The sequence below is a fragment of the Coffea arabica genome, chromosome 2e, assembly GCF_036785885.1.
Source record: "Coffea arabica cultivar ET-39 chromosome 2e, Coffea Arabica ET-39 HiFi, whole genome shotgun sequence".
Lineage (NCBI taxonomy): Eukaryota > Viridiplantae > Streptophyta > Magnoliopsida > Gentianales > Rubiaceae > Coffea > Coffea arabica.
The window spans coordinates 48,155,719-48,179,450 of NC_092313.1; the positions used below are offsets into that span (position 1 = coordinate 48,155,719).

Sequence of the window (23,732 nt, forward strand, 5' to 3'; positions counted from 1 at the left end):
TCCAACAATTATGCATCACAATTCTTTTGAATTTACAAAATATATATATATTTAACACTTTGAAAAGTTAATTGATGTATGAGAAAGGCCTTTATTTTCTACATGTATATAATTTTTTCAAAGGCTGATTTCTCTTTAACTAATCATTTCAAATCAGATATTGGTAGAAGAGTATTCTTGTGATGATATAAGGGTATGTTCTATAACCTTAAATTTTATTTGTCTCTTTTTAATCTATTTTGCATTTCTTCTCTTATGGTTTTCATGTTTTGATGCAGGATAGAAAAGTAGAATGGATTTAATGGCGTTGTAATGCTATTTTCTTTAAATGGGGTGTCTGTGGGACTAAAAATGTCCGTGGAACAAGGGAATACAAATAGAAACGATGTTTCAGGTAAGCAATTTCTCTTTTGCCATAGATGAAGTTTTCAAGTTTTATTGTAATTGTGAAGAAGATTGTACAAAAATTTGTTTTGATTATAATTGTTTTCTTGACGATGAAAGTCATGTAAATTTGGATTTTATTTTTTGACAAGCATTTCTCTTCGAGATTTTACACTAATACTTGTCTCTTGACAAATCATAATAATGAGGATACAAATGATATTTCCATATATTTATAAAACTAATATTACCAAAGTGTTAAAATTGAAATTTTTTCTTTATTTTCATTTCATTAATAGAATTATTCCAAAAATGTGAATAAAAAAATTATAGAACACATTTTCTATGCAATATTCGTGAATCTAATCGGATTGCTAATGCTTCATCGAATTGTAGGACTTTTCCCTCCAGTCAATTTTTGTTCTTGATTTATCTAGTATTTATACTCAAGTTATATTTAACAAGGCTAGAAAAGTTTCAAGTGCTTAATATTAGGATAACGTAACTAAATTTAGAAGGAGGCCAAGTTTCTTGTTCCCCTCGCTTTCTATTTTAGTAAAATTGATAGATTTGTATGCCAAACAATCTACCATCTCAAGGTAAAATTAATTAAAATATTCTCCTATACACTCCAATTAGAAAAAATGAAAATTTTGCTATGTAAACATCAATATCACATTATTGGACATAATAATGAATAAATATTTTTTTCTTTTGGTTATGCTATGATTACATCTTAATAGTTGTGCTTAAACAAAAATGGCATTTTGCTTTTGGATGTTAATAGTTTTACAATATAATAGGAAGTCCTTGGATCATTGATCATATGTATTTTGACTTATACTTTTGTATGACACAATTGTAGATACTATATCTATAAATTCATCAATTTAAAAATTTAGTAGAGTTGAAGGATGATAATTGTGCTAATTTTGTATTACTATTGCTATTATTAGTATCATTCTAAATTTATATTTATTTGATAATGGCCATAATTATTATGTACTAGTGTCTTTCTTTTTTTATTTTCTATTTTATTTTTGCATTTTTTAGTTATCATTTTAGTTGGCTGCTAAATGATTTTTTATTTGACTATAAGTTTATTTCATTAGTTTGGACTACCTAGTTGTAGGAGTTCAATGCAAAAAAATGTTCTCATATTTAGTTGTTAAGGGAGTTTTAAATGATGACTTTATTTTTCTACTGATTTGTGATTTCATTACCAAGATAGAGCTATATTATTAATAGATACAAAAGTTTGAGTTTAATTATAGTCCTAATTTCAAATTTTTATTTTGTATGTGGTAAATATGTGACATTTCTATCTTTACTTGGTCAGGTTTCTGCCTCTCTGACCTACTACAAATGGAAACCTCTCCAAGTTATAGTTGCTTGTCAAACGAAAGACACAATCTTTCTTCTAGTACGTGTGATGTCTTATTGCTTAATTTCTGACCTAACCCCAATGTTACTGAACCATGAGTATCTTTGACAATATCATTACCTTATAACTTTCACCCTCAAAGATTCTATTTTAGTTTATTTAACTCAAGTTTTTGTAATAAACTTGCTAAGAAATGACATAGAATAACATGGTTTATATAAATTCATAATAGTTTATCAGAAATCAATAAATAGAAAATCTTATCCAACTTATTGAGGCAAATCTTATCTACTGTATTGGGGATTTGGTAGAAAAACTTCAGTAATTTCCTTCTACAATATACAATTTGCCTTTTGATTAGGGAATTCTCATCTAGAAGTATTTCTTTTTTTTTTTTGGTCTTCTCTCAATTGATTTTAAAAACTTTCTTTTGTTGTATTAAATTTTCATTCATTAATTATGATATAATAATATAAATTTTTTTTGTTTTGCAGATCATGAAAGAAAGTCAATTTGACATTTTTCTTTAAGGCATAGATGGTTCCTTGTACAATATTTATAAATATAGTGATCTAGTTGTAGAAAAAAATAAACAAGAGAAGAAAATTTGGAACACTATTGCTTTATTTCTTATCATCATGCAATATTTTAAATGCTTCAATTGTTGCTGTTAAAGATTGAGCACCTTTTATATTATACATTATGTTTCTTTGAGAAACACAATTATTTTCGTACTTTATTTGGTACTTTCAAAAATTCTGAACTACAACAATGACTAAATCTAACAATTCTAGAGAAATATACAAAATCTTCAGTTTTCTTATTTGAAGACAAGTGGTAATCACCAAATAAGGCTATAGTATTTTGTTGCATAAGATCAAAGACTAAAATCCATGAACACTATATAATATTGTGTACTTGATCACTGTGTTGTAATCCTTAATTGGTATCACTTGCTATTTGAGTATATATCATCTATTTTACTTTAATATTTATTTCATTTTTTGAAACTTTACCCTAAGAAAGTAACATTGGAATTCATATTATTTTAGAATAGATTGGAAAAGAGTAATATAGATAGTTTTAGCAATGGTTTAATACTAGTTCTACATGGTTTGCCCTTGAATAGCTATTCTTTCGCAACAATGGTGCAAATCCATTTGATATACTTAATATGAGATTAGTTTAATATATAGTTAATCTTTTAAACTTAGTCTAACAGGTGTGAGGTTAATTTTATGGTATTGGTGTATTGTTATAATTTCATATTCATTTAGCCAATTTGGTTAGCACCGTGCATGCCTGTTTATTAAATTGAAATTCTTTACACACGATTGTCAAGTAATCGAGTCAGTATTTATTAACTCATTACTTAGTTAGAAACAACTAAAGCAATTGCATCATAATTAGTTCACTATCATGAACATTTACAAAGTTAAAATTGCTTCTGTAATGGTTCCTTTTTGTAGTTTTACTTAATTTTAATTTTCTAACTTTAGATGTTCTCAAAACTTATCTGTCTACTGATTAGGTCCTCAAAGAAGATTGGAAAGTCTACTAGTTGAACGAGGCAATAGATTTTGTGCAGATTGTGGATCACCTGAACCAAAATGGGTGTGAGTATTAGAATTTAAATTGTTAACTTCTTGATTTTTTTAGTTTAGATTTTCAATTATTGTGATATTCTTTAGTTTTATATACTTAGGTCGTTTCTAAATAGTATTTATGTTTCTTCATATTTTTTTTAAAGTAGATTAGATATTATACGAATTTATGTTTAGCTACATTAGTTGATGTCACTATAAAAATTGTCTTTTTTACGAAATTTTATGGAAGGATTAAAGTATGTTTATCTATTACTTGTATGAGTTATAAGGATCTTATGACTTTTTGACATTAAGTGTCTTGAGCAACAATAAACATTTCTAAAGATTCTATTTTTTTCTTTTTAGAAATAAAATAATGACATGTTTTTTGTATGAAAAGAATCTTTAAGTACCAAGGACTGAAGATGGCCTATTTAAAGTAATATTGTAAATTAGAACTATGAGAAATACCTACTTCAAAGCCAAATTAAGGAAAAAAGAAAAAAAAATGAGAGAGGTAATCTTTCTTCTTCCCCCTTGAGTTTTACTTCCTTTTTTCTTTGTTTCTTTTTTCCCTTTGAATTATATTTCCTAGAAAAGAATTCTAATTCTCCCCATTTATAATAGCAGTTGACATTTTCAAATAAATATAATACTTATAAGATGTCTAGAATTCATCTATTCTTATTCTATACATATTTTAGTATCACATGGATGCTATAGAATTTCTTTTTAGTGACCTGCCCTGAAATTGAGTCACAAAAATGATGCCATAATTATAGCGATATCATCAGCCAACCTCAAAATTCTCGAAATCTTTGGAGCAATATGATTTTATTCAATTAATTATCATGCATATAGTTCTATTTAAAAGGTAGATGCTAATAACATTGGTTTACTCAATTACACCTATAGGAGAATGTAGAGCATTCGATCATTTGGTAAAATAATTAAAAGGAAAAAGAATATTTGCCTTGTAATTATATGGACCGATATCTTACTTGACAATAGAATTTTATATCCAACTGTCTGTGACATTTTCTACTCTTCCTTTGTGTTAGTCAAACATGAACTTTAAAGTCTGTAGCTAGATATTTTGTTCCAGTGGTGCTTTGATTTTTATGTATTTCTTTTACTATTGTTTTTACATCCTTTGTCTATGACTCAATAGAACTTATTTCATGATTATCAGATCATTCAATTTTGGAGCTTTTATATGTATCAAGTGTTCTGGAGTTCACAGAAGTCTGGGGGTGCATATCACAAAGGTATTCATCCTATAGGTTTGATATTTCTCTTGACTATGTATTTATATGCTAACACTAGTACTATGATTGTATATTGTGGATTGCATATCACAAAAGTATTCATCATATAGGTTTGATATTCTCTTGACTATATTTATATACTAACACTAGTACTATGATTGTATATTGTGGATTGCCAGTAACTATACTTTAATAAATAAGGTACTACATCAGTTTTTTGTGAAAAAGTTAGAAGCAATTCACATAGCAAAATCAAATATATATCTTTTATTAGCACTAAACTTGTAAAATCATTTATTGTTCAAACAAAATGATACCCTAGGAAGTAATTACCCACCAAAAAGACTTAGTCTAACCCCAAATAAGATGAAGAACTATTGCTTTTGGTTTATGTAATTCTATGTAGAAACGATTGAGCACATCAATCTTATAAAACTAAACCCTTCTTATTGGGCCAAAATTCTAAACTAAAAAAAACACTTCTATAAAACCAAGAATGTGTTTCAATGGTGGATATCAAAAAAATAGTGTAACTTTCTGTACATAGTAGCAAGTAAGGACCAATTAAGAGAACTAAGTTGGTTTTGAATAGTTTTGATTTTCTTGATGGAAAGAGTCAATTATAACTATTCATCTTTTATCTTTATGTCTTGTATTTGATTTTATTAGAAATGAATTATTCAATCTTTATAATGGCTATGCAGTACTGAGTAAGGACATTCATTATTCTCAATACAAGTATCCGATTAACAAGATATAGTCTTAGAGGAAGTTTTAACTTTAGATATTTTCTCTTTATATTTTGATGCTAATGTTTTTTTTCCGCACCCTCCCTCTAGTCTTATTGAAGTTAAGAAAGAAAATTTTATAAGAGTACTCTACAAAAGAAGGCAAATTTTGCAAGGATTTAAACTTTCACAGAATCTATCTTTATTGCTCCAACAAGTATGATTTTATATAAAATTTTAGTCTGAAATTAATTTTTAGTTTATGAGAGACACAAAATAAATTAAAATAAACATTCACTTAATAAGATTTTGATAGCATGGAATATGAAACCTCTAAAGGAGACTTCCTTTTTGAAGTTTAATTCATTTGGGATACTTAGTAACTTCCTCTATAATTTTGTGATGATTTTAAGTTGTATAATTGCGTATATGCTTATAGTTCTTGTTGTAATTTCTTGATCAATATAATTATATTTCAAATTTAATATGATAGATAAAGAAGGAAGATTGAATAGGCTGATAACTAGTAGCAAAGAAACAAAAACTAATTAAATAAAATGTAGGAGTAAGTGGTGACATAAAAAGTGCTGATGAGGTAAGGTTTTGATTTGTTTTAATTTACCTTCTAAGCTTACTTAGGATGACATAAAAAATTTTAAATCAGTAATATGAAATTTTTTTCATTTATCTGTGCTACAATTAATATTTAAGTGTTTGTGACATGCTTATATAATCTCTTTTGTTATGCAAATGTAGGAGTAAAACATTTAAAATTTTCACTTAAATTTCTTTTGGATTACCTGCTTAAGGTGATATTGCAATTTTTTAAAAGAAAGTGCAAACTATTCTCTAACTAGCATTATTTGCATAGTATTTTATATTTGATGGAATAGTGGATGAAAATGGCGATTGAAAATCAAAAATTTTATGGAGCTATTAGTAGGAACAAAATTGGGAATAATAATATTAATTGAAATCATGTGGCATTCTTTTGGAATATTAAATATTAGTATTGGATTTAATAGCATTAACATGAAACACCATGGGGATTCCCTTGATCAAAGAAACCATAAAGAAGTATGGCCTCTTTTATCCACTTAATTTTTCTCTTCTCCTCCTTTATTGTGTCTTTTCTCTTCATTTTACTGAAATATGTTCTATCACTTGTAGGAGTTAAGTTTTGTCTTTTTGGTATCTCCTATTTGTCAAAATATTGTTGTCATTAATATAGAAAAATATTATTTAGCAATCTCACAACAAGAATTATATAGAAATGTAATTTGATAATTTTTTACTTAAGGCAGCATGTCATTTAATTGTAATCTTATTCTTTCTTTTTCTTTTCTTTCTAGTAAAAGACATACTGTATAAAAATTATATATGTTATGATTTGGGAATTTTATATAAAAATTATATAAAAGATAAGGATTTCATATAAATATAATTTAATAATTTTTGGTTTAGCCATATTATGGTCGCGTGTCATCTAATTTTAATCTTATTCTCTCTCTCTCTCTCTCTCTCTCTCTCTCTCTCTGGTAAAAAAAATTTTGTACATACAAAAGTCATAAATGTCATTATAAGTAAAATTTCTTACCCAACTTTATTTTTATTCAAGAGTATAAAAGTAGATGGAATTACTTTCCCTTGTACTATCACTACCAGAACATGAATGACTATTACCAAAAATTAAGTAGGAAAATGAAGTCACTTCTTTCTATTTTTTGTTCATAGATTTTTCAAAATTTTCTTAAGTAGATGTAATAATTGTTTGATACCTTTAAAAAATATAAAATTTTTATTAATAAATCATGTTACTATTTGTTCATCATTTGTAGGTTTTATCTGTGAAACTTGATGAATGGACAAATGAGCAAGTTGATACTTTGATTAGTATGGGCGGAAATACTGCTGTAAACTTGAAATATGAAGCTCTTCTTCCAGAAAACTACAAAAAACCAAAACTAGATTCATCCATTGAAGAACGCTCTGATTTTATTAGGTAATTGATGTTTGACAAATAACTGATTAGTAAAATATAAAAATTATTTCTGCAAATCAGCATTTACCTTATGGATGTTTCAGGAGAAAATATGAGTTACAACAGTTTTCTAATTGTGATGAGCTGATGTATTGCACCTTGCCATCGCCATCCTCATCCTATTGCAATTCCGTAAGTTGTAATTACACTTTAGAGAAAAGACAATATGAGAAGCAAACAACCAGTAACCGTATCCATGGTTTGGGTCAAGCATTCCGTAATAGTTGGAGAAGAAGTTCCGAACAAAGATCCACAAAGAAGAGTAACTCAATGGTATGATTTTTCTGTTACTGCAAATTAACTCATAAAAAAAGTATGAATTTTTTTTTTCACTTTTTCATTTTTTTAATGTAATGAATCTTAGATTGTTGTACTGGATATAGGCAGGTATGGTCGAATTTATAGGACTAATAAAGGTAAATGTGGTTAGAGGCACGAACCTGGCTATTCGAGATATGGTGACGAGTGATCCTTATGTCATCCTCTCACTAGGGAATCAAGTAATTCTCTTTTCTAGTAACACTTTGATATTTTCATATAGTTTAGGTAAAATTTGTTATTTTATAGTAGAAGCAACATTGATGAGTAAATTTGTTGCAGTCAGTAAAGACACGGGTTATAAAGAATAACCTGAATCCAGTATGGAATGAAAAGCTAATGTTGTCAATTCCAGAAAATGTTCCTCCTCTGAAATTGGTAAGGTGCTATTATTATGAACTTCTTTTTCTTTTTCCTTTTGGTGACTTGTTACATCAATTATCTAAAGTAACCTAAGTTTTCAAAAATAAGAACTTGTGAGTTTTGCAATTTTAATAAAAACTTATTCAAAATTCAATATGAAATATAATGGATTGCTTTTGTAACACAATAATTTCTTATAATTAATTGAAAGGAAGTTTGACATGGAAAAATCATATCAATGTTATTGTCTTTAATTTGTATTTTTAACATCGTTTACACAATGAAAAATTAGTATCATGAGTTACTTGATCCAAAAATTCAAAGAAATCAACTTTATTGGATAGTCTATAGCTTAAATAACATTATTATGATCTTTATATATATATATATATCAACCAAACTAGTTAAATGAACATTTGAATATGCCATGGTTCACTCCCTCCATTAACAAATAAATTAGTTTCTTCCGTCTATATGTGAATCTAAGTACTCGTTGTATTCTTATATTCAATATGTAAGAGTTCATACAATTCTAGTCTCTTCAACCAAATTTATTCTTCTCTCATAGTTAGAAAGCAAAGTCATGATTAAAAAGTAAAGCAATTAAAACGATTTGAAATAACTTCTATAAGTATTTATAATAAGTATTTATAATAAATTAATTAGAAACTCTTGATATTCGAAATCATTAGTGGAAAAAGCCATAATCAGTGAGATTGCAAGAGAACATAAGATTTAATGTTTTATGTGTGATACTTATAGAGTAGAAGAAAGAGTATTACAATTTTATTTAAGTTTGTGCCTTTTAATAGTTAATATGTCTCATGATATTATAATAAAAAAAGTTTTTGTCTCTACATTATTAAAAAAAATTCTCGCTAAACTAATTTGTGACCTTATCTCATTTTTGCATTTATTTTTGACACTTCTATTCAGCTTGTATATGACAAGGATACATTTACAACGGATGACTTTATGGGTGAAGCTGAGATCGACATTCAACCTCTAGTCTCTGCTGCCAAAGCCTTTGAGTCTTCCATACTTCATGAGCCTATGCAACTCGGAAAGTGGAAAGCAAGTAGAGAGAACACCCTTGTAAGAGATGGTATTATTTCCTTAGATGAAGGTAAGGTGAAGCAAGAAATAGCACTTAAGCTCCAAAATGTTGAAAGAGGAGTGTTGGAAATTGAACTTGAATGTGTTCCTCTTACTCAATAGTTGGTGAAAGTTAAAAGGTTAGTACGTTGAATGTTTTAAAGATGTAAAAAGGTTAGCATTTAAAGTTTTTCGAAGTTCTCTTAACCTACCAAGTGCATTAGATCAAATATTCTTTTTATTTTCTCCATGGACTAATAATATTTGCTAGTCCATTAGGTTACTCAGTGGAAAGCAAGTAAAGCCAAATAGTGCATTGAACTAAACTGACCTATGCCCATGTAATGCTTGTATGTTCATTTTCATGATGTGTTTTGTTAGATATTACAGTAAGATATGGTTGTAAAAAAAAAAGGAAAAATCAGGGAAAGTCCTCTTAAGGTTTGGAGTGTTTTGCATTTTGTCCCCTTGACTGGTAGTTAAAGCATTCAAGTAGTAACTGTGGTAACGGTTAACATGTAAAGGACAATGGTATCTCTAATAAAATAATGGATGGACAAAACTCCCTATGGGTTTAGGTCGGGCAATATTTTTTTCCCAAACATGCCTTTCTTGGAGGGAAAAAGCCCGCTCTTGCAAAATATATTTTGCAAAGAAAAAATGAAAGAAATCATATGCTTAACGATTCTAAAAAAAAATAAATTATTTTCAAATTATTTTGTCTAAAAGTTAAAAAAGATATTAATTTATCATATACCTTATAATTTGAACATCCAAGAAATCTCTGCCTGGAATATTTTAGAGTCCACGATCTTCTTAAGGGTGCTATTTTACCACATCCACAAATTTCTTGATTTGGTTCTTTAGATGTTGTGATGAACAACATCTAGAGGAAGTGCAACAAAATGATTTGAAGAAGTTTGAGACATTTTCTTTCCCTTTTTTGGCTTCAAATGTAGGGCATACAAGTTTAAAGACTTTGATGAATCGTGAAATGATAACACAATATTTCTGGACTTGAAGGGAACTGTTTCTTTATAAATAACAGACGGGGGCATTTTCATCAGAAATTTTAATGGTTTAAATGAGGGGCATTTTCTTCAAGTTCAATGTTTCAATAGATCATTTGTTGAGGTGGACTAACAAAGGGGATAAAGTGTTAAAAAGATAACGTTAGAGGGTAAAGTACAAAACATCATAAACCTTAGGGGGACTTTTCATGATTTTTTCTAAAAAATACTAGGTGTAGCTAATATTATTAGTTAATCAAATGAAAGGTAGATAGCTACTCAATTATTGACGTTATCTTTCATAGTTTTAGTTCTCTTCCCACTCTCATATTTGGGAAGGGAGGATATTCCTTCTTTTAAGGACAAAAAGAATGGAAATGTTTTTGCACATTCTAACTTATAATTAAATATAATAAAAGGTTTTCTCTTGTGGACATTTAATAGATAGTATCCCAAAATTTTACATAGTTCTACCCAAATAATTAAGTGCTAAAAGAATTTACTAAAACAATATTATTTCATTGCAAATGCCTAATTTACAGCACCATATTATAGTTAATACTCAATCTTATAATGAAGTAATAAGCCAATTATTGTTACAACACATTTTTAAGCAAAATAAATAAAAAGAATGATGATTAACAAAACTATTTTAAAAATAGTAATTAGTTTTTTAAAAAAGTAAAAAAAAAAGCAAAAAAAGGCCTAGAAATGGAGTTGGTAGGTGCAACAATTTGTAGGTTCATTTATAGTTTAGAAAAGTTTTCTCAAATTACATGTTGCAACTCAATAATGGAGTTCAAATGTATTGAGTCACCTAAACATAGAGAAAAGTTATTTTTTTGATAAAATACAAAATGAGATCATCTATGAGGGAAGAAAGTTAAGGTGATAGACACAAATATCTCCTCATATTTAGTAAAAATCAATTGTAAATTTAATTTGCATTCTTCTAGTTTTAGATAGAAAATTATTTAAGTCATTGATGTGTGCACGGATGGCGAGATGGATGGCGGCCTTGACTCAAGGCTTTCATAGAGACATTGAAGGCTTGAAGTTGTCTACACATTGATCCAAGTCAATGAAGCATCAAGTAATGTTAGTCGTTGGTTTCGTTAGTTGAGTTGGTTGTTATAGTGTCATGTTTTAATTACTTGGTCTAGTTAATTAGTGGAGTTAAGTAATTCGGCCCAACTTATGTTAAGTGTGGACCGAACTACTCTTGCTAGTGGTAGGAAGATGGGCCACAAAATCCATGTCTAAAAAGGATTAGGCCCCTAGGTCTCTAGCCTGTAAAAAGACTCCTTTTGTACAAGCAAAGGGGGTCAGACACTTTGATAATAAACTTCAGCATTGTTTTCTCTTACATTCAAGAGTTACAATTCCATTACTTGCTTGGCAAGGGTTCTTGAGCAATCTCGCGATTGTCCTTGATTGTTCGTCCGGCCTATCTACTTGAGTAACCACCTCAATTGGAGTCGCCGTTCTGCCGCCTTGAGTCAAGTCGTGTCATCCTTCTTGATTTTAGGAGTCGCAATCCAAACGGTTGGAAGTCTCGCTAGATCCCTGGGCAAACGTGCTACGTGTCTCGAAACGTGTTGACCGAGGAGTGTATCAGTTGGCTTCAGAGCCTAGGTTGAGGTATCAATCTGTTATATCCATTGTTTTGTCTTTGTTTGTCATCTAGGGTTCCTTGTGTTCCGCTGCATTGTTCAAAACAAAAAGAAAAAAAATTCTGTCCGTTTAGTTGCTTATTGTTGTCGCGTCGTAATCTGTCTGTAGTCGTTGTCTCTTCATTATCGTGAGTTTTCTCATTCTATCCGTTATTGTGTCTAAGCATTGTCTTGAAATCTGACCGTAGTGGTGTTGTCGTTTGGTTTAAAATTCTGCCCGTAGCGTGCCTTTGCGCTGTCTTACAAATCTGCCATCGTAGTGTCTCTTGCGTTGTCGTCGCAAATCTGTCCTTGTGGGTTAGTTCACTATCCGCAATTTCCAGATTTGTTGCATCGTGTTTTGCGTTAAATTTCCCAGATTCATCCATTGTTGCTTGTGTTTAGTTGTGTGGGTCATCCTTGTTTGCCCAGAAATTAAAAAAAAAAAGAAAGAAAGAAAGAGGAGTCGCGGCAACTAGGGTTCCCTCTCTTGTTGTCGTTTCTCAAGTGGTCTTGTTTGGTGTTGTAAAACTGTCCAGAATTCTGGTTTGCTCGTTGCTGTTGGTTGTTGCCTACATTGTGGAAAAACTCTTGTGGTTATTGTGTGTTTGGGTCGTGTAGACAACCCAGCGAAAGTTTTTTTAAAAAAAAAAAAAGGAGAGTTGCATACCTGATTGTTGTTTCCTTGTGTCATTGCTGGAATTCTCTTTTGGGGGCTGACCGAACCTGTTTACTCTTGTTCTCGAACTTTTGTGTTGTTTTCTTGCAAAACTTGAATACCAAAACATACTTGGGTGAGTTCTTGAGCTTCTTGAACAAATTTCTTGAAAATCTTGGCCTACCAAAGACTGATTTGGAACTTCTTGAAACCAAAATCGTGGGTTTCTAGATATTTGAAACAACTTCAGTCTTGTCTTGGCGAATCTTGGATATTGAACCGAATGCAAGGAAATTTTTGGGGCTGGAATTGCATCTTGAAGAAATCTGATTGAGCCAAAAAAAAAGGAGGAAGAAACAAAAGAAACGAAAAAGAAAGAGAAAAAAAAAAGGAAATAAAAGATATTGGCTCTAGTTTCCTAATTGTGAACCAAGCCCCACCTTGAACTACAACTAATCCTAGTCCCTTTGGGATTAGAGGCTACCAAGAAGCTATTCGGCCAAACACCAAATCATTCCCCAAAGCTTTGACCGACCTAAACAGTCCCACATACTAACCAATTCAGTTTCCCAAAAACCCAGCCAACCGCCACACCAAATCAGATTCCCAAACCCAGCCGACCGCCACACCAAATCATTTCCTAAAGCCTTGACTGACCTCCACCGCCCACATACTAATCAATTCAGATTCCCAAAACCCATCCAACCGCCACACCAAATCATTTCCCAAAGCCTTGAACGACCTTCACCGCCCACATACTAACCAAATCAGATTCCCAAACCCAGCCAACTGCCACACCGTTTCTACTCTCCAACGAAGCCCGTGAACTTGAACATAGTTGGGCAGAACCTTGTGGCCCGAGCTGACCAAATCTAAGGGCTGACTCTTCACCCAAAGCAGCACCCAAAACACCACAAAAACCTGACCAAAAGGGCGCAAACAGCAACCCAACAAATTCTAGAAATTGGGTCATCGGGTAGAGTTCTTTCTAGGAATTCCAAAATTTCAGCTTTTGAGTTTTGTGTCTTATCTAGTATCGATCATCTTAGGGCTACTCACCTGCATTATTTGAGTCATATAACAGCATCCCAAGTGTGTCCAACGTATCTTTGCTCGTTGGTTACTCTCGTGTGAAAGTGGGTGAACAATTTTTGGATTTTTGTGCGGCATTTCTCAACTACTCAAACCGGCAAGGTGAGGAATTTTGGTAAGCTTATTTGAGTGCTTTGAGTGATACACGAGTGATGAGCACATACACATGAGCTTGTGTGTCGTGAGGAATCTCTTTTTCTTTGCTAACCATTTTGGCAGGTCACGTAATCATGCCTAGGGAAGTTGCCTCTTACTCATACAACCAAGAATTCTTGGAGAATGAGCCTCTCAGGAGGAAGGGTTCCCAGCGGCCTACTCCCAAGCACTCTAGTTCCATGGAATCTAGTTCACAACATGAGTTTCGTTCACTCTGGGAGGAGATGGAACGTTACCGTGCTTCGTGTGTATATGAAAGGTATAAACGAGATTGTGATGAGTATGAGAAGGAGCAAAGAAGTTTGCGCAGAGCATATAAATCGAGGTCAACCTTAAGCAAACGAGATTCATCTAAGAAGTACCTTGACAATCAAGACAAGGAGTTCGACAATTCTCGAATTGAGTCAAAACTTTGTGAATCAAGCGATGATTTCCGAAGTCGGACTAAAGCATTGGTTGATTCTATGATGGAAAGAATTAGCCAAGTGCTGGATTCACACTTGGAGCAACTTAATCATGTGTCAACCGGTGCTAATAAAGGGAAATTTCATTCTAGTCCCTCGTTGATTGAAGAGCCAAATATGAATGAGTTGAAACCGAGCCATGAACATGAGCTAGACAATGAAAATCAAACCTCATGTACAATGAGTGAGCAATGGCCCGAGAAGAATGGAGTGGGAAAAGGCAAGAATAATTTAGCCTTAGTGAAGAGTAAAGAGAAGGGGTTGACCGTGTTTACAAAGGTTGAAAGTGTGAACATTTTGTTTGCTAACCGGCTAACATGTGTTTTGTTTGGTATCTCTTCGTTTGTGCAGATTAAACAAAGTCAAGTAGAGTTGGTCCTGGCATGTTCCATCCCAAAGTCACTTGGACACTTTGTGAGTTTCCATGGAGTTTGTCTTCTAGGAACTAAATCTCTTTGGTATCAATTCATGGAACAATGTCCATTCAAACCTGTCCGCGCATTGGAGGATTCATTCGAACTCATCTTAAAAGGAAAATTCCAGATTCTACTTCTTGTTCTCTACCTATGGTTCATTCATCACCTTTGCCTTATTTTGAGCATGTTACTAGCACTAACTCTTGTTGCTCTTATGTAGGTGTTGATGAGAAGTGTAAAGGACTAGCACTGGAATCTCAAGTTGAATCAATTGGTGGAAGGAATATTGAAGTGTCAAAGGGAGTTTTCTCATTTAAATCTTGTTCTACACCTTCTTACCATCTAGCTAATAATGTCCCATTAGTTCTTTACCCGATTTCTGAATTGTTTCAAGTTGAACGTTATTTTGTTTTTGTAGGTTGTAACGCTGTCCAAAATTTCCCAACTATGATTAAAGACTTGCAACCCGATTTCGTGCTTATTCCTGCTAAAAGTGGTACACGTTCGTGCTTCTTCACATGTCCAAAAACTGGTCACAGGAGCTTACTTTACCAACTCGAACTTGCGCAAATCCATGCGATTCGTATGGAGTGCGTTTCACTTCATTGCTGCCACTTATGTCGGGTGATGCCCACAAATGTGTCAATCAAGATCCGAATGTTGGTCTTACCTAGCTGGTTCGTGCTTCTAGGGAAGTGCAACCCGATTGGTTCAATGTTCCACCTCCAGATAGGCAAGTTGTGCCAAATCAGCGACAACCAGGGAAGAATCATACCACCTTGAACAACTAGATTCGGGATTTCTCTAGCTTCCATGAGCATCATTATGAAGATCCTTATCTTGTGCATGAGAATGGTAAGCTGTTGCACAATTGTATGCCTATGACCACTAACTATGAGATTTATTATGTAGGTGACAATATGACAATCCATGGCCGAAGGCTGATTAGAGAGCTTTGGATTGCTACCTGGAATTTTCACGAGCCTTACACAAGTTCTTTCCTATCTTGGCGCATGTCCTTGTTTGAGAGCCTCATGAAGCTGACCAAACGACATTTAACTTGGCTCGTGACCGTTCATTTGTTCCCAATGTAGCTAACCTCCAAGCGCACTGTCGATTTGAGGTGTCATACTACTACCTCTTGTTAGTATCATTTATCTCCATTCAGATTTGAGGACAAATCCTTCTCAAGAGGAGGGGACTGATGTGTGCACGGATGGCGAGATGGATGGCGGCCTTGACTCAAGGCTTTCATAGAGACATTGAAGGCTTGAAGTTGTCTAGACATTGATCCAAGTCAATGAAGCATCAAGTAATGTTAGTCGTTGGTTTCGTTAGTTGAGTTGGTTGTTATAGTGTCATGTTTTAATTACTTGGTCTAGTTAATTAGTGGAGTTAAGTAATTCAGCCCAACTTATGTTAACTGTGGACCGAACTACTCTTGCTAGTGGTAGGAAGATGGGCCACAAAATCCATGTCTAAAAAGGATTAGGCCCCTAGGTCTCTAGCCTATAAAAAGGCTCCTTTTGTAAAAGCAAAGGGGGTTAGACACTTTGATAATAAATTTCAGTATTGTTTTCTCTTACATTCAAGAGTTACAATTCCATTACTTGCTTGACAAGGGTTCTTGAGCAATCTCGCGATTGTCCTTGATTGTTCGTCCGGCCTATCTACTTGAGTAACCACCTCAATTGGAGTCGCCGTTCTACCGCCTTGAGTCAAGTCGTATCGTCCTTCTTGATTCTAGGAGTCGCAATCCAAACGGTTGGAAGTCTCGCTAGATCCTTGGGCAAACGTGCTACGTGTCTCGAAACGTGTTGACCGAGGAGCGTATCAGTCATGCTAAACAAGTAATAAGGAAAATCTAATACATGAACATGCATGCGTAGATAAACAAAGAAACACAAAGTATCTAATTCCAAGGTTTCTTTAAAAATGCTATGAAATAATTCAACTCACAAGATTGTAATCCATAATATTAAAAATAGTAATTAAAAAATGGAATACAAAGAAATACATGTGTCTCACATCAGGCTCACATGAGTTTTAAAAAGAGAGAAAATTGATTAGGACAAATTGCAACCTACTTTAACAAATTGAAAGTATTATTAGACTAATTTTTTACTTTGTAATCTTTGAGAACAAACTGCAAATATTCAACATAAAGTTACGTGGCTAATTTAAAAGCTACAAAAGTAAAGATGTCAAGATAAATCTAAAGGAAAATTTAAGGGCATAATTTCAATAAATTTTTTCTTTTAAACTACATTATTATTGCATTATCTCCTTTGGTGAAGTTTGCCGGCCCTCGACAGTGTTGGACTGAGGCCACCACTCTCTCATGCATATTATATACAGGCCACCACTCTCTCACGCATATTATATACACCAGCTTAGTAGACTATGACAGAATAGGAGACACATACACATACACACACACACATAGAGAGAGAGAGAGAGAGATTTAGAAAAAAGAGAAAGGAAAAATTAGCTAAAATGAACCAATTCTCTTGTTGCTTTTGTCTTCACCAACTATAATGGTAAAGCTGGCCACGCTAGTGCTTACCCACACGTGCATTGTCTATAGGTACATAATAATTTGCAAAATTGATTTATTCTTTTTTGTTTTTAATATTTGCTTTGTATATTTGTTCAAACTCTTCATGGGCATATGAAAGCCAAAAGAATTCCTAGTTAGTTGAAGTTATACTCAGATCAGACTTCTTAGAAAACCAAGCAAATCATAGTCCATTTGATTCATATGCAAACATAAATATCTCTCACACAGATATGGGGGAAAAAAAGGAAAGCAAGCTCAAGTGATAGGCTATCTTCCTGGCGAAATTCCAAAAGGGACAATAGTGCTATTATAGAAGTTCACTAAACTACAAATTTTTATGCCATTGCATGTAAATTTCAGCATAATTTTTGAAGAAATTGAAAGACAATAGAAGAAAGTGATACATAGTGATTTCCATTATGCATTTAGCATTGCATGTGCAGAATGTGCGGCTACTAGTCTAGTTAAGCTTCTAATAAGTCATTGCGAGATCTAAAAGTCTTATATTGGTTGGAGTATGGAATGCCTAAGAGTATAAACTTAAGACCTATCAGCTACTCATATCTTGAGTTAACAATTATAATTAAGTAGTTTAGGTCCAAAAGTTGTTGGACAAGCCCCTGGGTCCAAGGCATTACAATTGGTATCAGAGCAAATCTCATATAATGTCCATATAGGGTAAGTTAGGGGAATAGTGTTATGGTTCCAACTGTGCAAAGAAGTGTAGGAGCTAAATGTTTTGTAGGACTAAGTGTCATATCAATCTAAAGACGCAAGTCATCTCTCGAACCTAATCAAGCCATCATTACAAACTTATACAATCAAATGGAAAGTCTGGATTATGATAGAATTTTGCAAGCATGCAAGACCCTAAAAGAGAGTAAATGTAGTACCCCAAAAGTCCCATCAGTTAGAAGTATAGATATGCTTATGAATTTAGGACTTACTGGCTACTAATAATTTGAATTATCCACTTTGGACTAGTAGTTTAGGTCCAATATTTATTGGGCCAACCTGTAGGCCCAAGAAGTTACAAGTAGAGTGATTGAAATAAGTATAGTCATGTCAGTTATTGTTGTAGGTATTTACGAGAGTAGGGGTGTACATCGAATTCGAATTTGGTAATTCAGAAGTTTGAATTCGAAATTTTTCGAAATTTTGGTATAGGAATTATCACCCGATTTCGATTTCGATTCCGAATTCGGAAACCTTTTTTCCCTTTTTTTTCTTTTTTGTTAGATGTATTGTTATATAATATAAATTTTATATTACATATATTACAAAAAATATTATTATATATAAATATATTATTATATACATAAATATATATTAATATATATTATAAAATGAAATTGAAATAAAAAATATTATTATATATATTAATATATATATATATTATAAAACGAAATTGAAATCGGAAATTCTGATTTCGATTTTCGATTTCAGTGCTGAATTCCGAATTACCGATTTCAAAAATTTCGAATTCAATTCGAATTCGGCCGGTAAATCGAAATTTTTCGATTTTGCACACCCCTACATAAGAGGTAAATTTAGGATTATAGTCTATTCACTACCAATTGGATTATTTTTCTTCCCTTGTTACTTCTTGAACGAAACAAAAACAACAATGCAGTAGAAGTTATTAAATGTTTTTCCATTCTATGAATCTCTTTAAAGTCTTTATAGATAAATCAAATGGTTTCTTAAAGAATGCCTCGAGGGAGAAATTCTTTTCACTACTTTGAAAAGGTTATTGGATGTAAACCATCAAACCTCCCAATTGTTTGGCCTCTAATGGTAGTATACACAAATAACTCCTCAAAGAATTCTCCAAAAATATATTGAAACAAACAAGATAAGAGCTAACTCTTTTCCCAAATCTATCTTTTTCTTGCTATGTAGTTCGGTCAACAGAAAGAGGAAGACAAGGCCTCTTACTTCAAATTAGGATCGCTTGCAAGGTCTATAAAAGTAGTATTTATAGACACAATTAAATGCTAGAAGATTTAAACATTTGTACTATAATTTCTTGAACTAATTTATCTCTATATACTACCTATAAGTGTTTCATACTTATCTTCTTCTTTTTTAAGTAAGAGGTTTTAAATTCAAGACCTTCTATTTACAATCCCTCCAATCTTACCATCCAACCCAATCCTCCCCTCTTCCTCCCCATCTTGTACTTATCTTATTAAGTCCTCCAGTTAAGATCATTTTAATTCTTGAGTTTGTGGTCCTTTATGTGTATGACCCATTAGATTGTCATATCACGTTGGTAATAAATAAGAATGATAATCTTGCAAAAAGAATTAGATAAATTAAACTTCTTTAATTTATCATTAATTAACTAATTAATAAATTCATATTTATAGCTCAAAATTGACATATAACAGTGCATCATGACCATCCAAGTGATTAAAAATGTTAAGTGATTTGATTCAACTTCCTATAATCCATTGCCATGTAATTGTTGCCCCTTTACATAATTATATTCTAATTTCTCTGGGAGTATAGAATTATGCCTACTCCTATAAAAAAAACTAATTATTTTTCTTATTTAACAAAATACAATTCTTTCGAAGTGAAAATTTGAAACACTTCAAATTTCACTTCTATTGCACATAGCGATTTTACAATCAATATTTCAACAAGAGGCCATAAGGGTTACATGCTGCCACTACAAGGAGGGTGAGTTTTTATTGATCATTTACTATCATTTGATATTTCATGTCATACCCAACATCTATGATAGTTTTATGCTCAATAGTTTAGCTAAGGCAAATGATGTCGTTTCTCATGTATTTTCTATATTAATAGCAATAATTAGTGAAATAGCGTAGTTTAGGCAAGGAATTTTGGTTAAGTGTTTGTTAGACATTTATTAGAATTAGTTATGAGAAAGTGAGAGTTAAATATATTCCTAATGACAATAAAAAGTATGATAGTTACCAGTAATGCTAATTATTTTTTCTCCTCTAATTTCTCTTTCTTTTCTCTCCTTCTTCTTCAATTCTTCTTTCTTCCTTCTACACTAATCCTATAATCCCTTAATTTCTGAACTTTATCTTTGATATCACCAACCAACCTAGATCCTTATAATTTTTTGTATCAGAGTGGTCGATTTTGGTCGCATTGAGATCAAAATGACTGAAAGCACTAGGTTCAAGACATTAGAAGAAGAAATCAAGAAGCAAGATTCGAAATTGTAGGAAAGGTTGGAAGTTCCGCAGGTTTCACAATAAAACTTCTAGTTACAATTCAGGAGTGACTTTGATAGTGCTAGTCAAGAAATGAAGATTGTGATGAAATTTGGAACAGAAGTTCAATGTGTTCTTGAAGCAGATGCAAAAAGGGAAGGGCTAACTGACGAAGAGACAATTTTGGCGGACAAGACACATTGTTTCCCATACACCTACTCATCAAAAGTTGACTAAGGAATTAGAACAAATGTTCACCTTCAAGGAGAGTTAAAGTTTTCATTCCCAACCCTCCTAAATAAATTTACTGATGTTTAGTGATGATCATTCATGAGAATGGTTACAAAAATGCCAAAAATATTTATTGAATTATCAAATTCCAGAGTTTTAGAAGTTAGATGCTATCGAAATATTTTTGGAAATGAGGGCTTATATATGGTTTCAAGGGGTTACTTTGGAAAGACCTAAACTTTGTTGCAAAAATTCAGTGAATTGTTAAACAAAAGATTGGCAGAAAAAGGGGTAGGATGTTATTGAGGAGTTTAAAAACTATACCAGAAAGAAAAAGTAAAAGAGTATCAAGAATAGTTTGAAGAATTTAAAACTCTTATGTTACTCAAGAATCTACATTTGGATGAATCTCATTATATTTCAAGTTTTGTAAGTGGTCTTAAGGACGATAATAAACCCATGGTTAAAATGCTAAAGCCAAATACCCTTCCTAAAATATTTGAGGTGGCTCAATTACAGGAGCACTCTGTTGAATTAAAGAATAAGCATAACAAACCTTCATGTTAAGAAGCTATTGAACCAAGATTTGGGATGTTTAAGAATGTTGTTCACTTGGAACAAAAAATAAAAACAAATATGCAAAAAAAAAGATTAGACAATAACAATATATTAATACTGAAGTGTGGAGGGTTGAAGCACGGGTATTTCGCTCTCTTTAAGGTGATTCAAACCTCTGTCAAAAAATCAACTTCGGTGCAGCAGGTTCTCTAACTCGTCACCCCCAAGATACAACAGTCCAGCCACACTTGCTAACACTCTCTCTAGACTGCACAACTAGGAGCGTATAGCTCTACAAACACCTTTTGTTTCTTGCCTAACTATGAGATAGAAAATAGTGAATTTAGACTCAAAAGACATAAGTTGTTGTAGTAGTATTTTTTTCATCCCAACTATGCATATTTATAGGTGAAGAAAACTTAGACAAACATAACCTACACTACTAATAAGACACCAAGTAAATGCTGAAATTATTGGCCATTCAAAACACATTGAAATTTGTATTGTAGGTTACAAAAACTTCTTGTAATTGAAAAATCATAATTTCACATAATAATTCTTTGGTCAATACCCATTCAATCCAAATTTGAATTGTAAGTTACAAAACCTCAATGTAATTGAAAAGTCATAATTTCATACAATAAATCTTTAGTAAAAACCATTCAAACACCTGTGAATTTCAAAAAAATTTAACCAATTTATTTCCCTTGTAACATGCATGTGACAGCCCCACCTTCCCCTAAGGCGAACCAAAGGGTTCGGCGGACCGCCTGCCCAACTCTCACCAGGACTCGATCACTCTGTTCAAATAAAATAAGATAAAACCTCGAGGAAAAGTAAAATAAAACCAATTCCCAAACTTGAAACGCTTACTTACATTCATTTCTATCTCAAAAGTAATACAAGCCCAAATGTACAAAAGTTTTAGGTTCCCAATACTTCCAACCCTAACCAAGCACTAAAGCGAGTACAATTGCAAAAGATAACTTCAAAAGGACTAGACTATGATATTCTATACAAGTCTCTCGCCCTTGCTCGCATCCCCTGTAAGGAAAACAAAACTAACGGAATGAGCTAAAAGCCCAGTGAGGTTCCAGACATATAAACAAACAATGAGTTCAATACATTATGTGAGGACTCGCAAATTTCTTATATTTTTCTCAAAAATGCCTTTTTATTTAGAAATTATTCATTTATTATAGCCCTACTACCCAATCATTCCCCAATAAGTGCAAATGAACCTAGAAAGTAGGGTTTCACTTTTCGTTTTCAGTTGGAGCAAGTTAGGGTTTTCACGATTTTCCGAAGGATGATTTTTCGGTACGGAGCAAGGATTCAAATTTGGTGATTAAGAGTGACTTTTAGGTGAGAAATAATATGTGATTAGGAGCCATGATAAAAATTTAGTGATTGGAAAGAAAAAACCCTAGTACGTGTGATTTAAGGAAAAACGGTGCGAACCGACGTGTACCGCGCATTACCGATTGAACGCACCACTGGACCACCACTTTCTTACCACATGAGCTCATTGATATTTGAGCAAAATATCCCCTCATTTCCAGCTGCCTTTGACCGAAATTTGTGGCCAAAAATGCAAGGGAGAGAGAGAAAAATTTGCATGGATTTGGTGGTGCCAAGTGTCACCACCTCATGGCTCCTTGATTAATTTTTTTTCTTGCCTTTTTATCCTTCATTTCAGCCATCTTTCTTCTTCATTTTTTCTGGTCTTGGCCGAGAGAGAGAAAGAGAAAAAACCCAAGAGAGAGTTCACCATTTCTTCTTGAAATCTAGTCACCAAGTGAGGAAACAAAGAAAGTAAACCGATTAAAGTTATCTTTGAGTATTGGTTTAGTGAGGTGTTGGTGAATTTTTTAAGGGGAAAGCTAGGGTTGCTCTTGGTAGACACTCAGCAAGGTAAGGATGATGATTTTCCCAATTCTTACTCTTAATCTTGTTTAAATTAGCTTAGCATCTCAAATTTGTGGTGAATAATGGTTGTTATCATGTCTTGGGTGTTGTTTTTCCTTGTGGATACATGAATTAGGGTTTGATGAATTGCTGCCAAACTTGATGTATGGTTAATATATGTTGTATCCAAGATTGTATAGGGGGCTTTGGTAGCAAATGAAGCAAGAAATGAAGAAAGTTTCATTGAAACCAAAAATTCCAGATTTCTGGAAAAAAATTTCACCCTGTTCTGTCCGGTTCCAGTTCGTGTGGTTAGAGGTCGAATTAGGCTTGGCATCATGTTTAACGTATTGAATTGACTATCTGACTATGTGTTCGGAATCTCACTGAGCTTTTAGCTCACCCCTTTAGTTTTGTTTTCCTTAACAGGGGACGGCGAGCAGGATGAGAGCATAGACTAGCCTAGTCTAGTTCTTTTGTTATTCTTTGTAATGGTTCTCGCCCTAGTGCTTGGCACGGGCTGGACGTATGAAGGATTGAGAACCTTTGTATATTCGATCTTTATATTCCCTTTTGGGATGGCAATGTATATAAGTTCCGCTTTAAGTTTGGATCGCTGCCCTATTTATTCTTGTGATTTATTCCGATTTTAATTGAGGACTG

At 32.6% G+C, this 23,732-nt stretch overlaps 1 protein-coding gene across 1 annotated transcript; it reads left to right on the forward strand.

Moving 5' to 3' along the window:
• Positions 1-351: 351 nt before the first annotated feature.
• LOC113729762 (probable ADP-ribosylation factor GTPase-activating protein AGD11) lies at positions 352-9,290 on the forward strand. The gene is made up of 9 exons (XM_027253997.1): positions 352-394; positions 1,724-1,807; positions 3,300-3,384; positions 4,547-4,622; positions 7,189-7,352; positions 7,436-7,664; positions 7,775-7,891; positions 7,992-8,087; positions 9,009-9,290. Exons 1-9 carry the CDS (start codon positions 352-354, stop codon positions 9,288-9,290), a joined length of 1,176 nt encoding a protein of 391 aa, XP_027109798.1.
• The last annotated feature ends 14,442 nt before the right edge of the window (positions 9,291-23,732 follow it).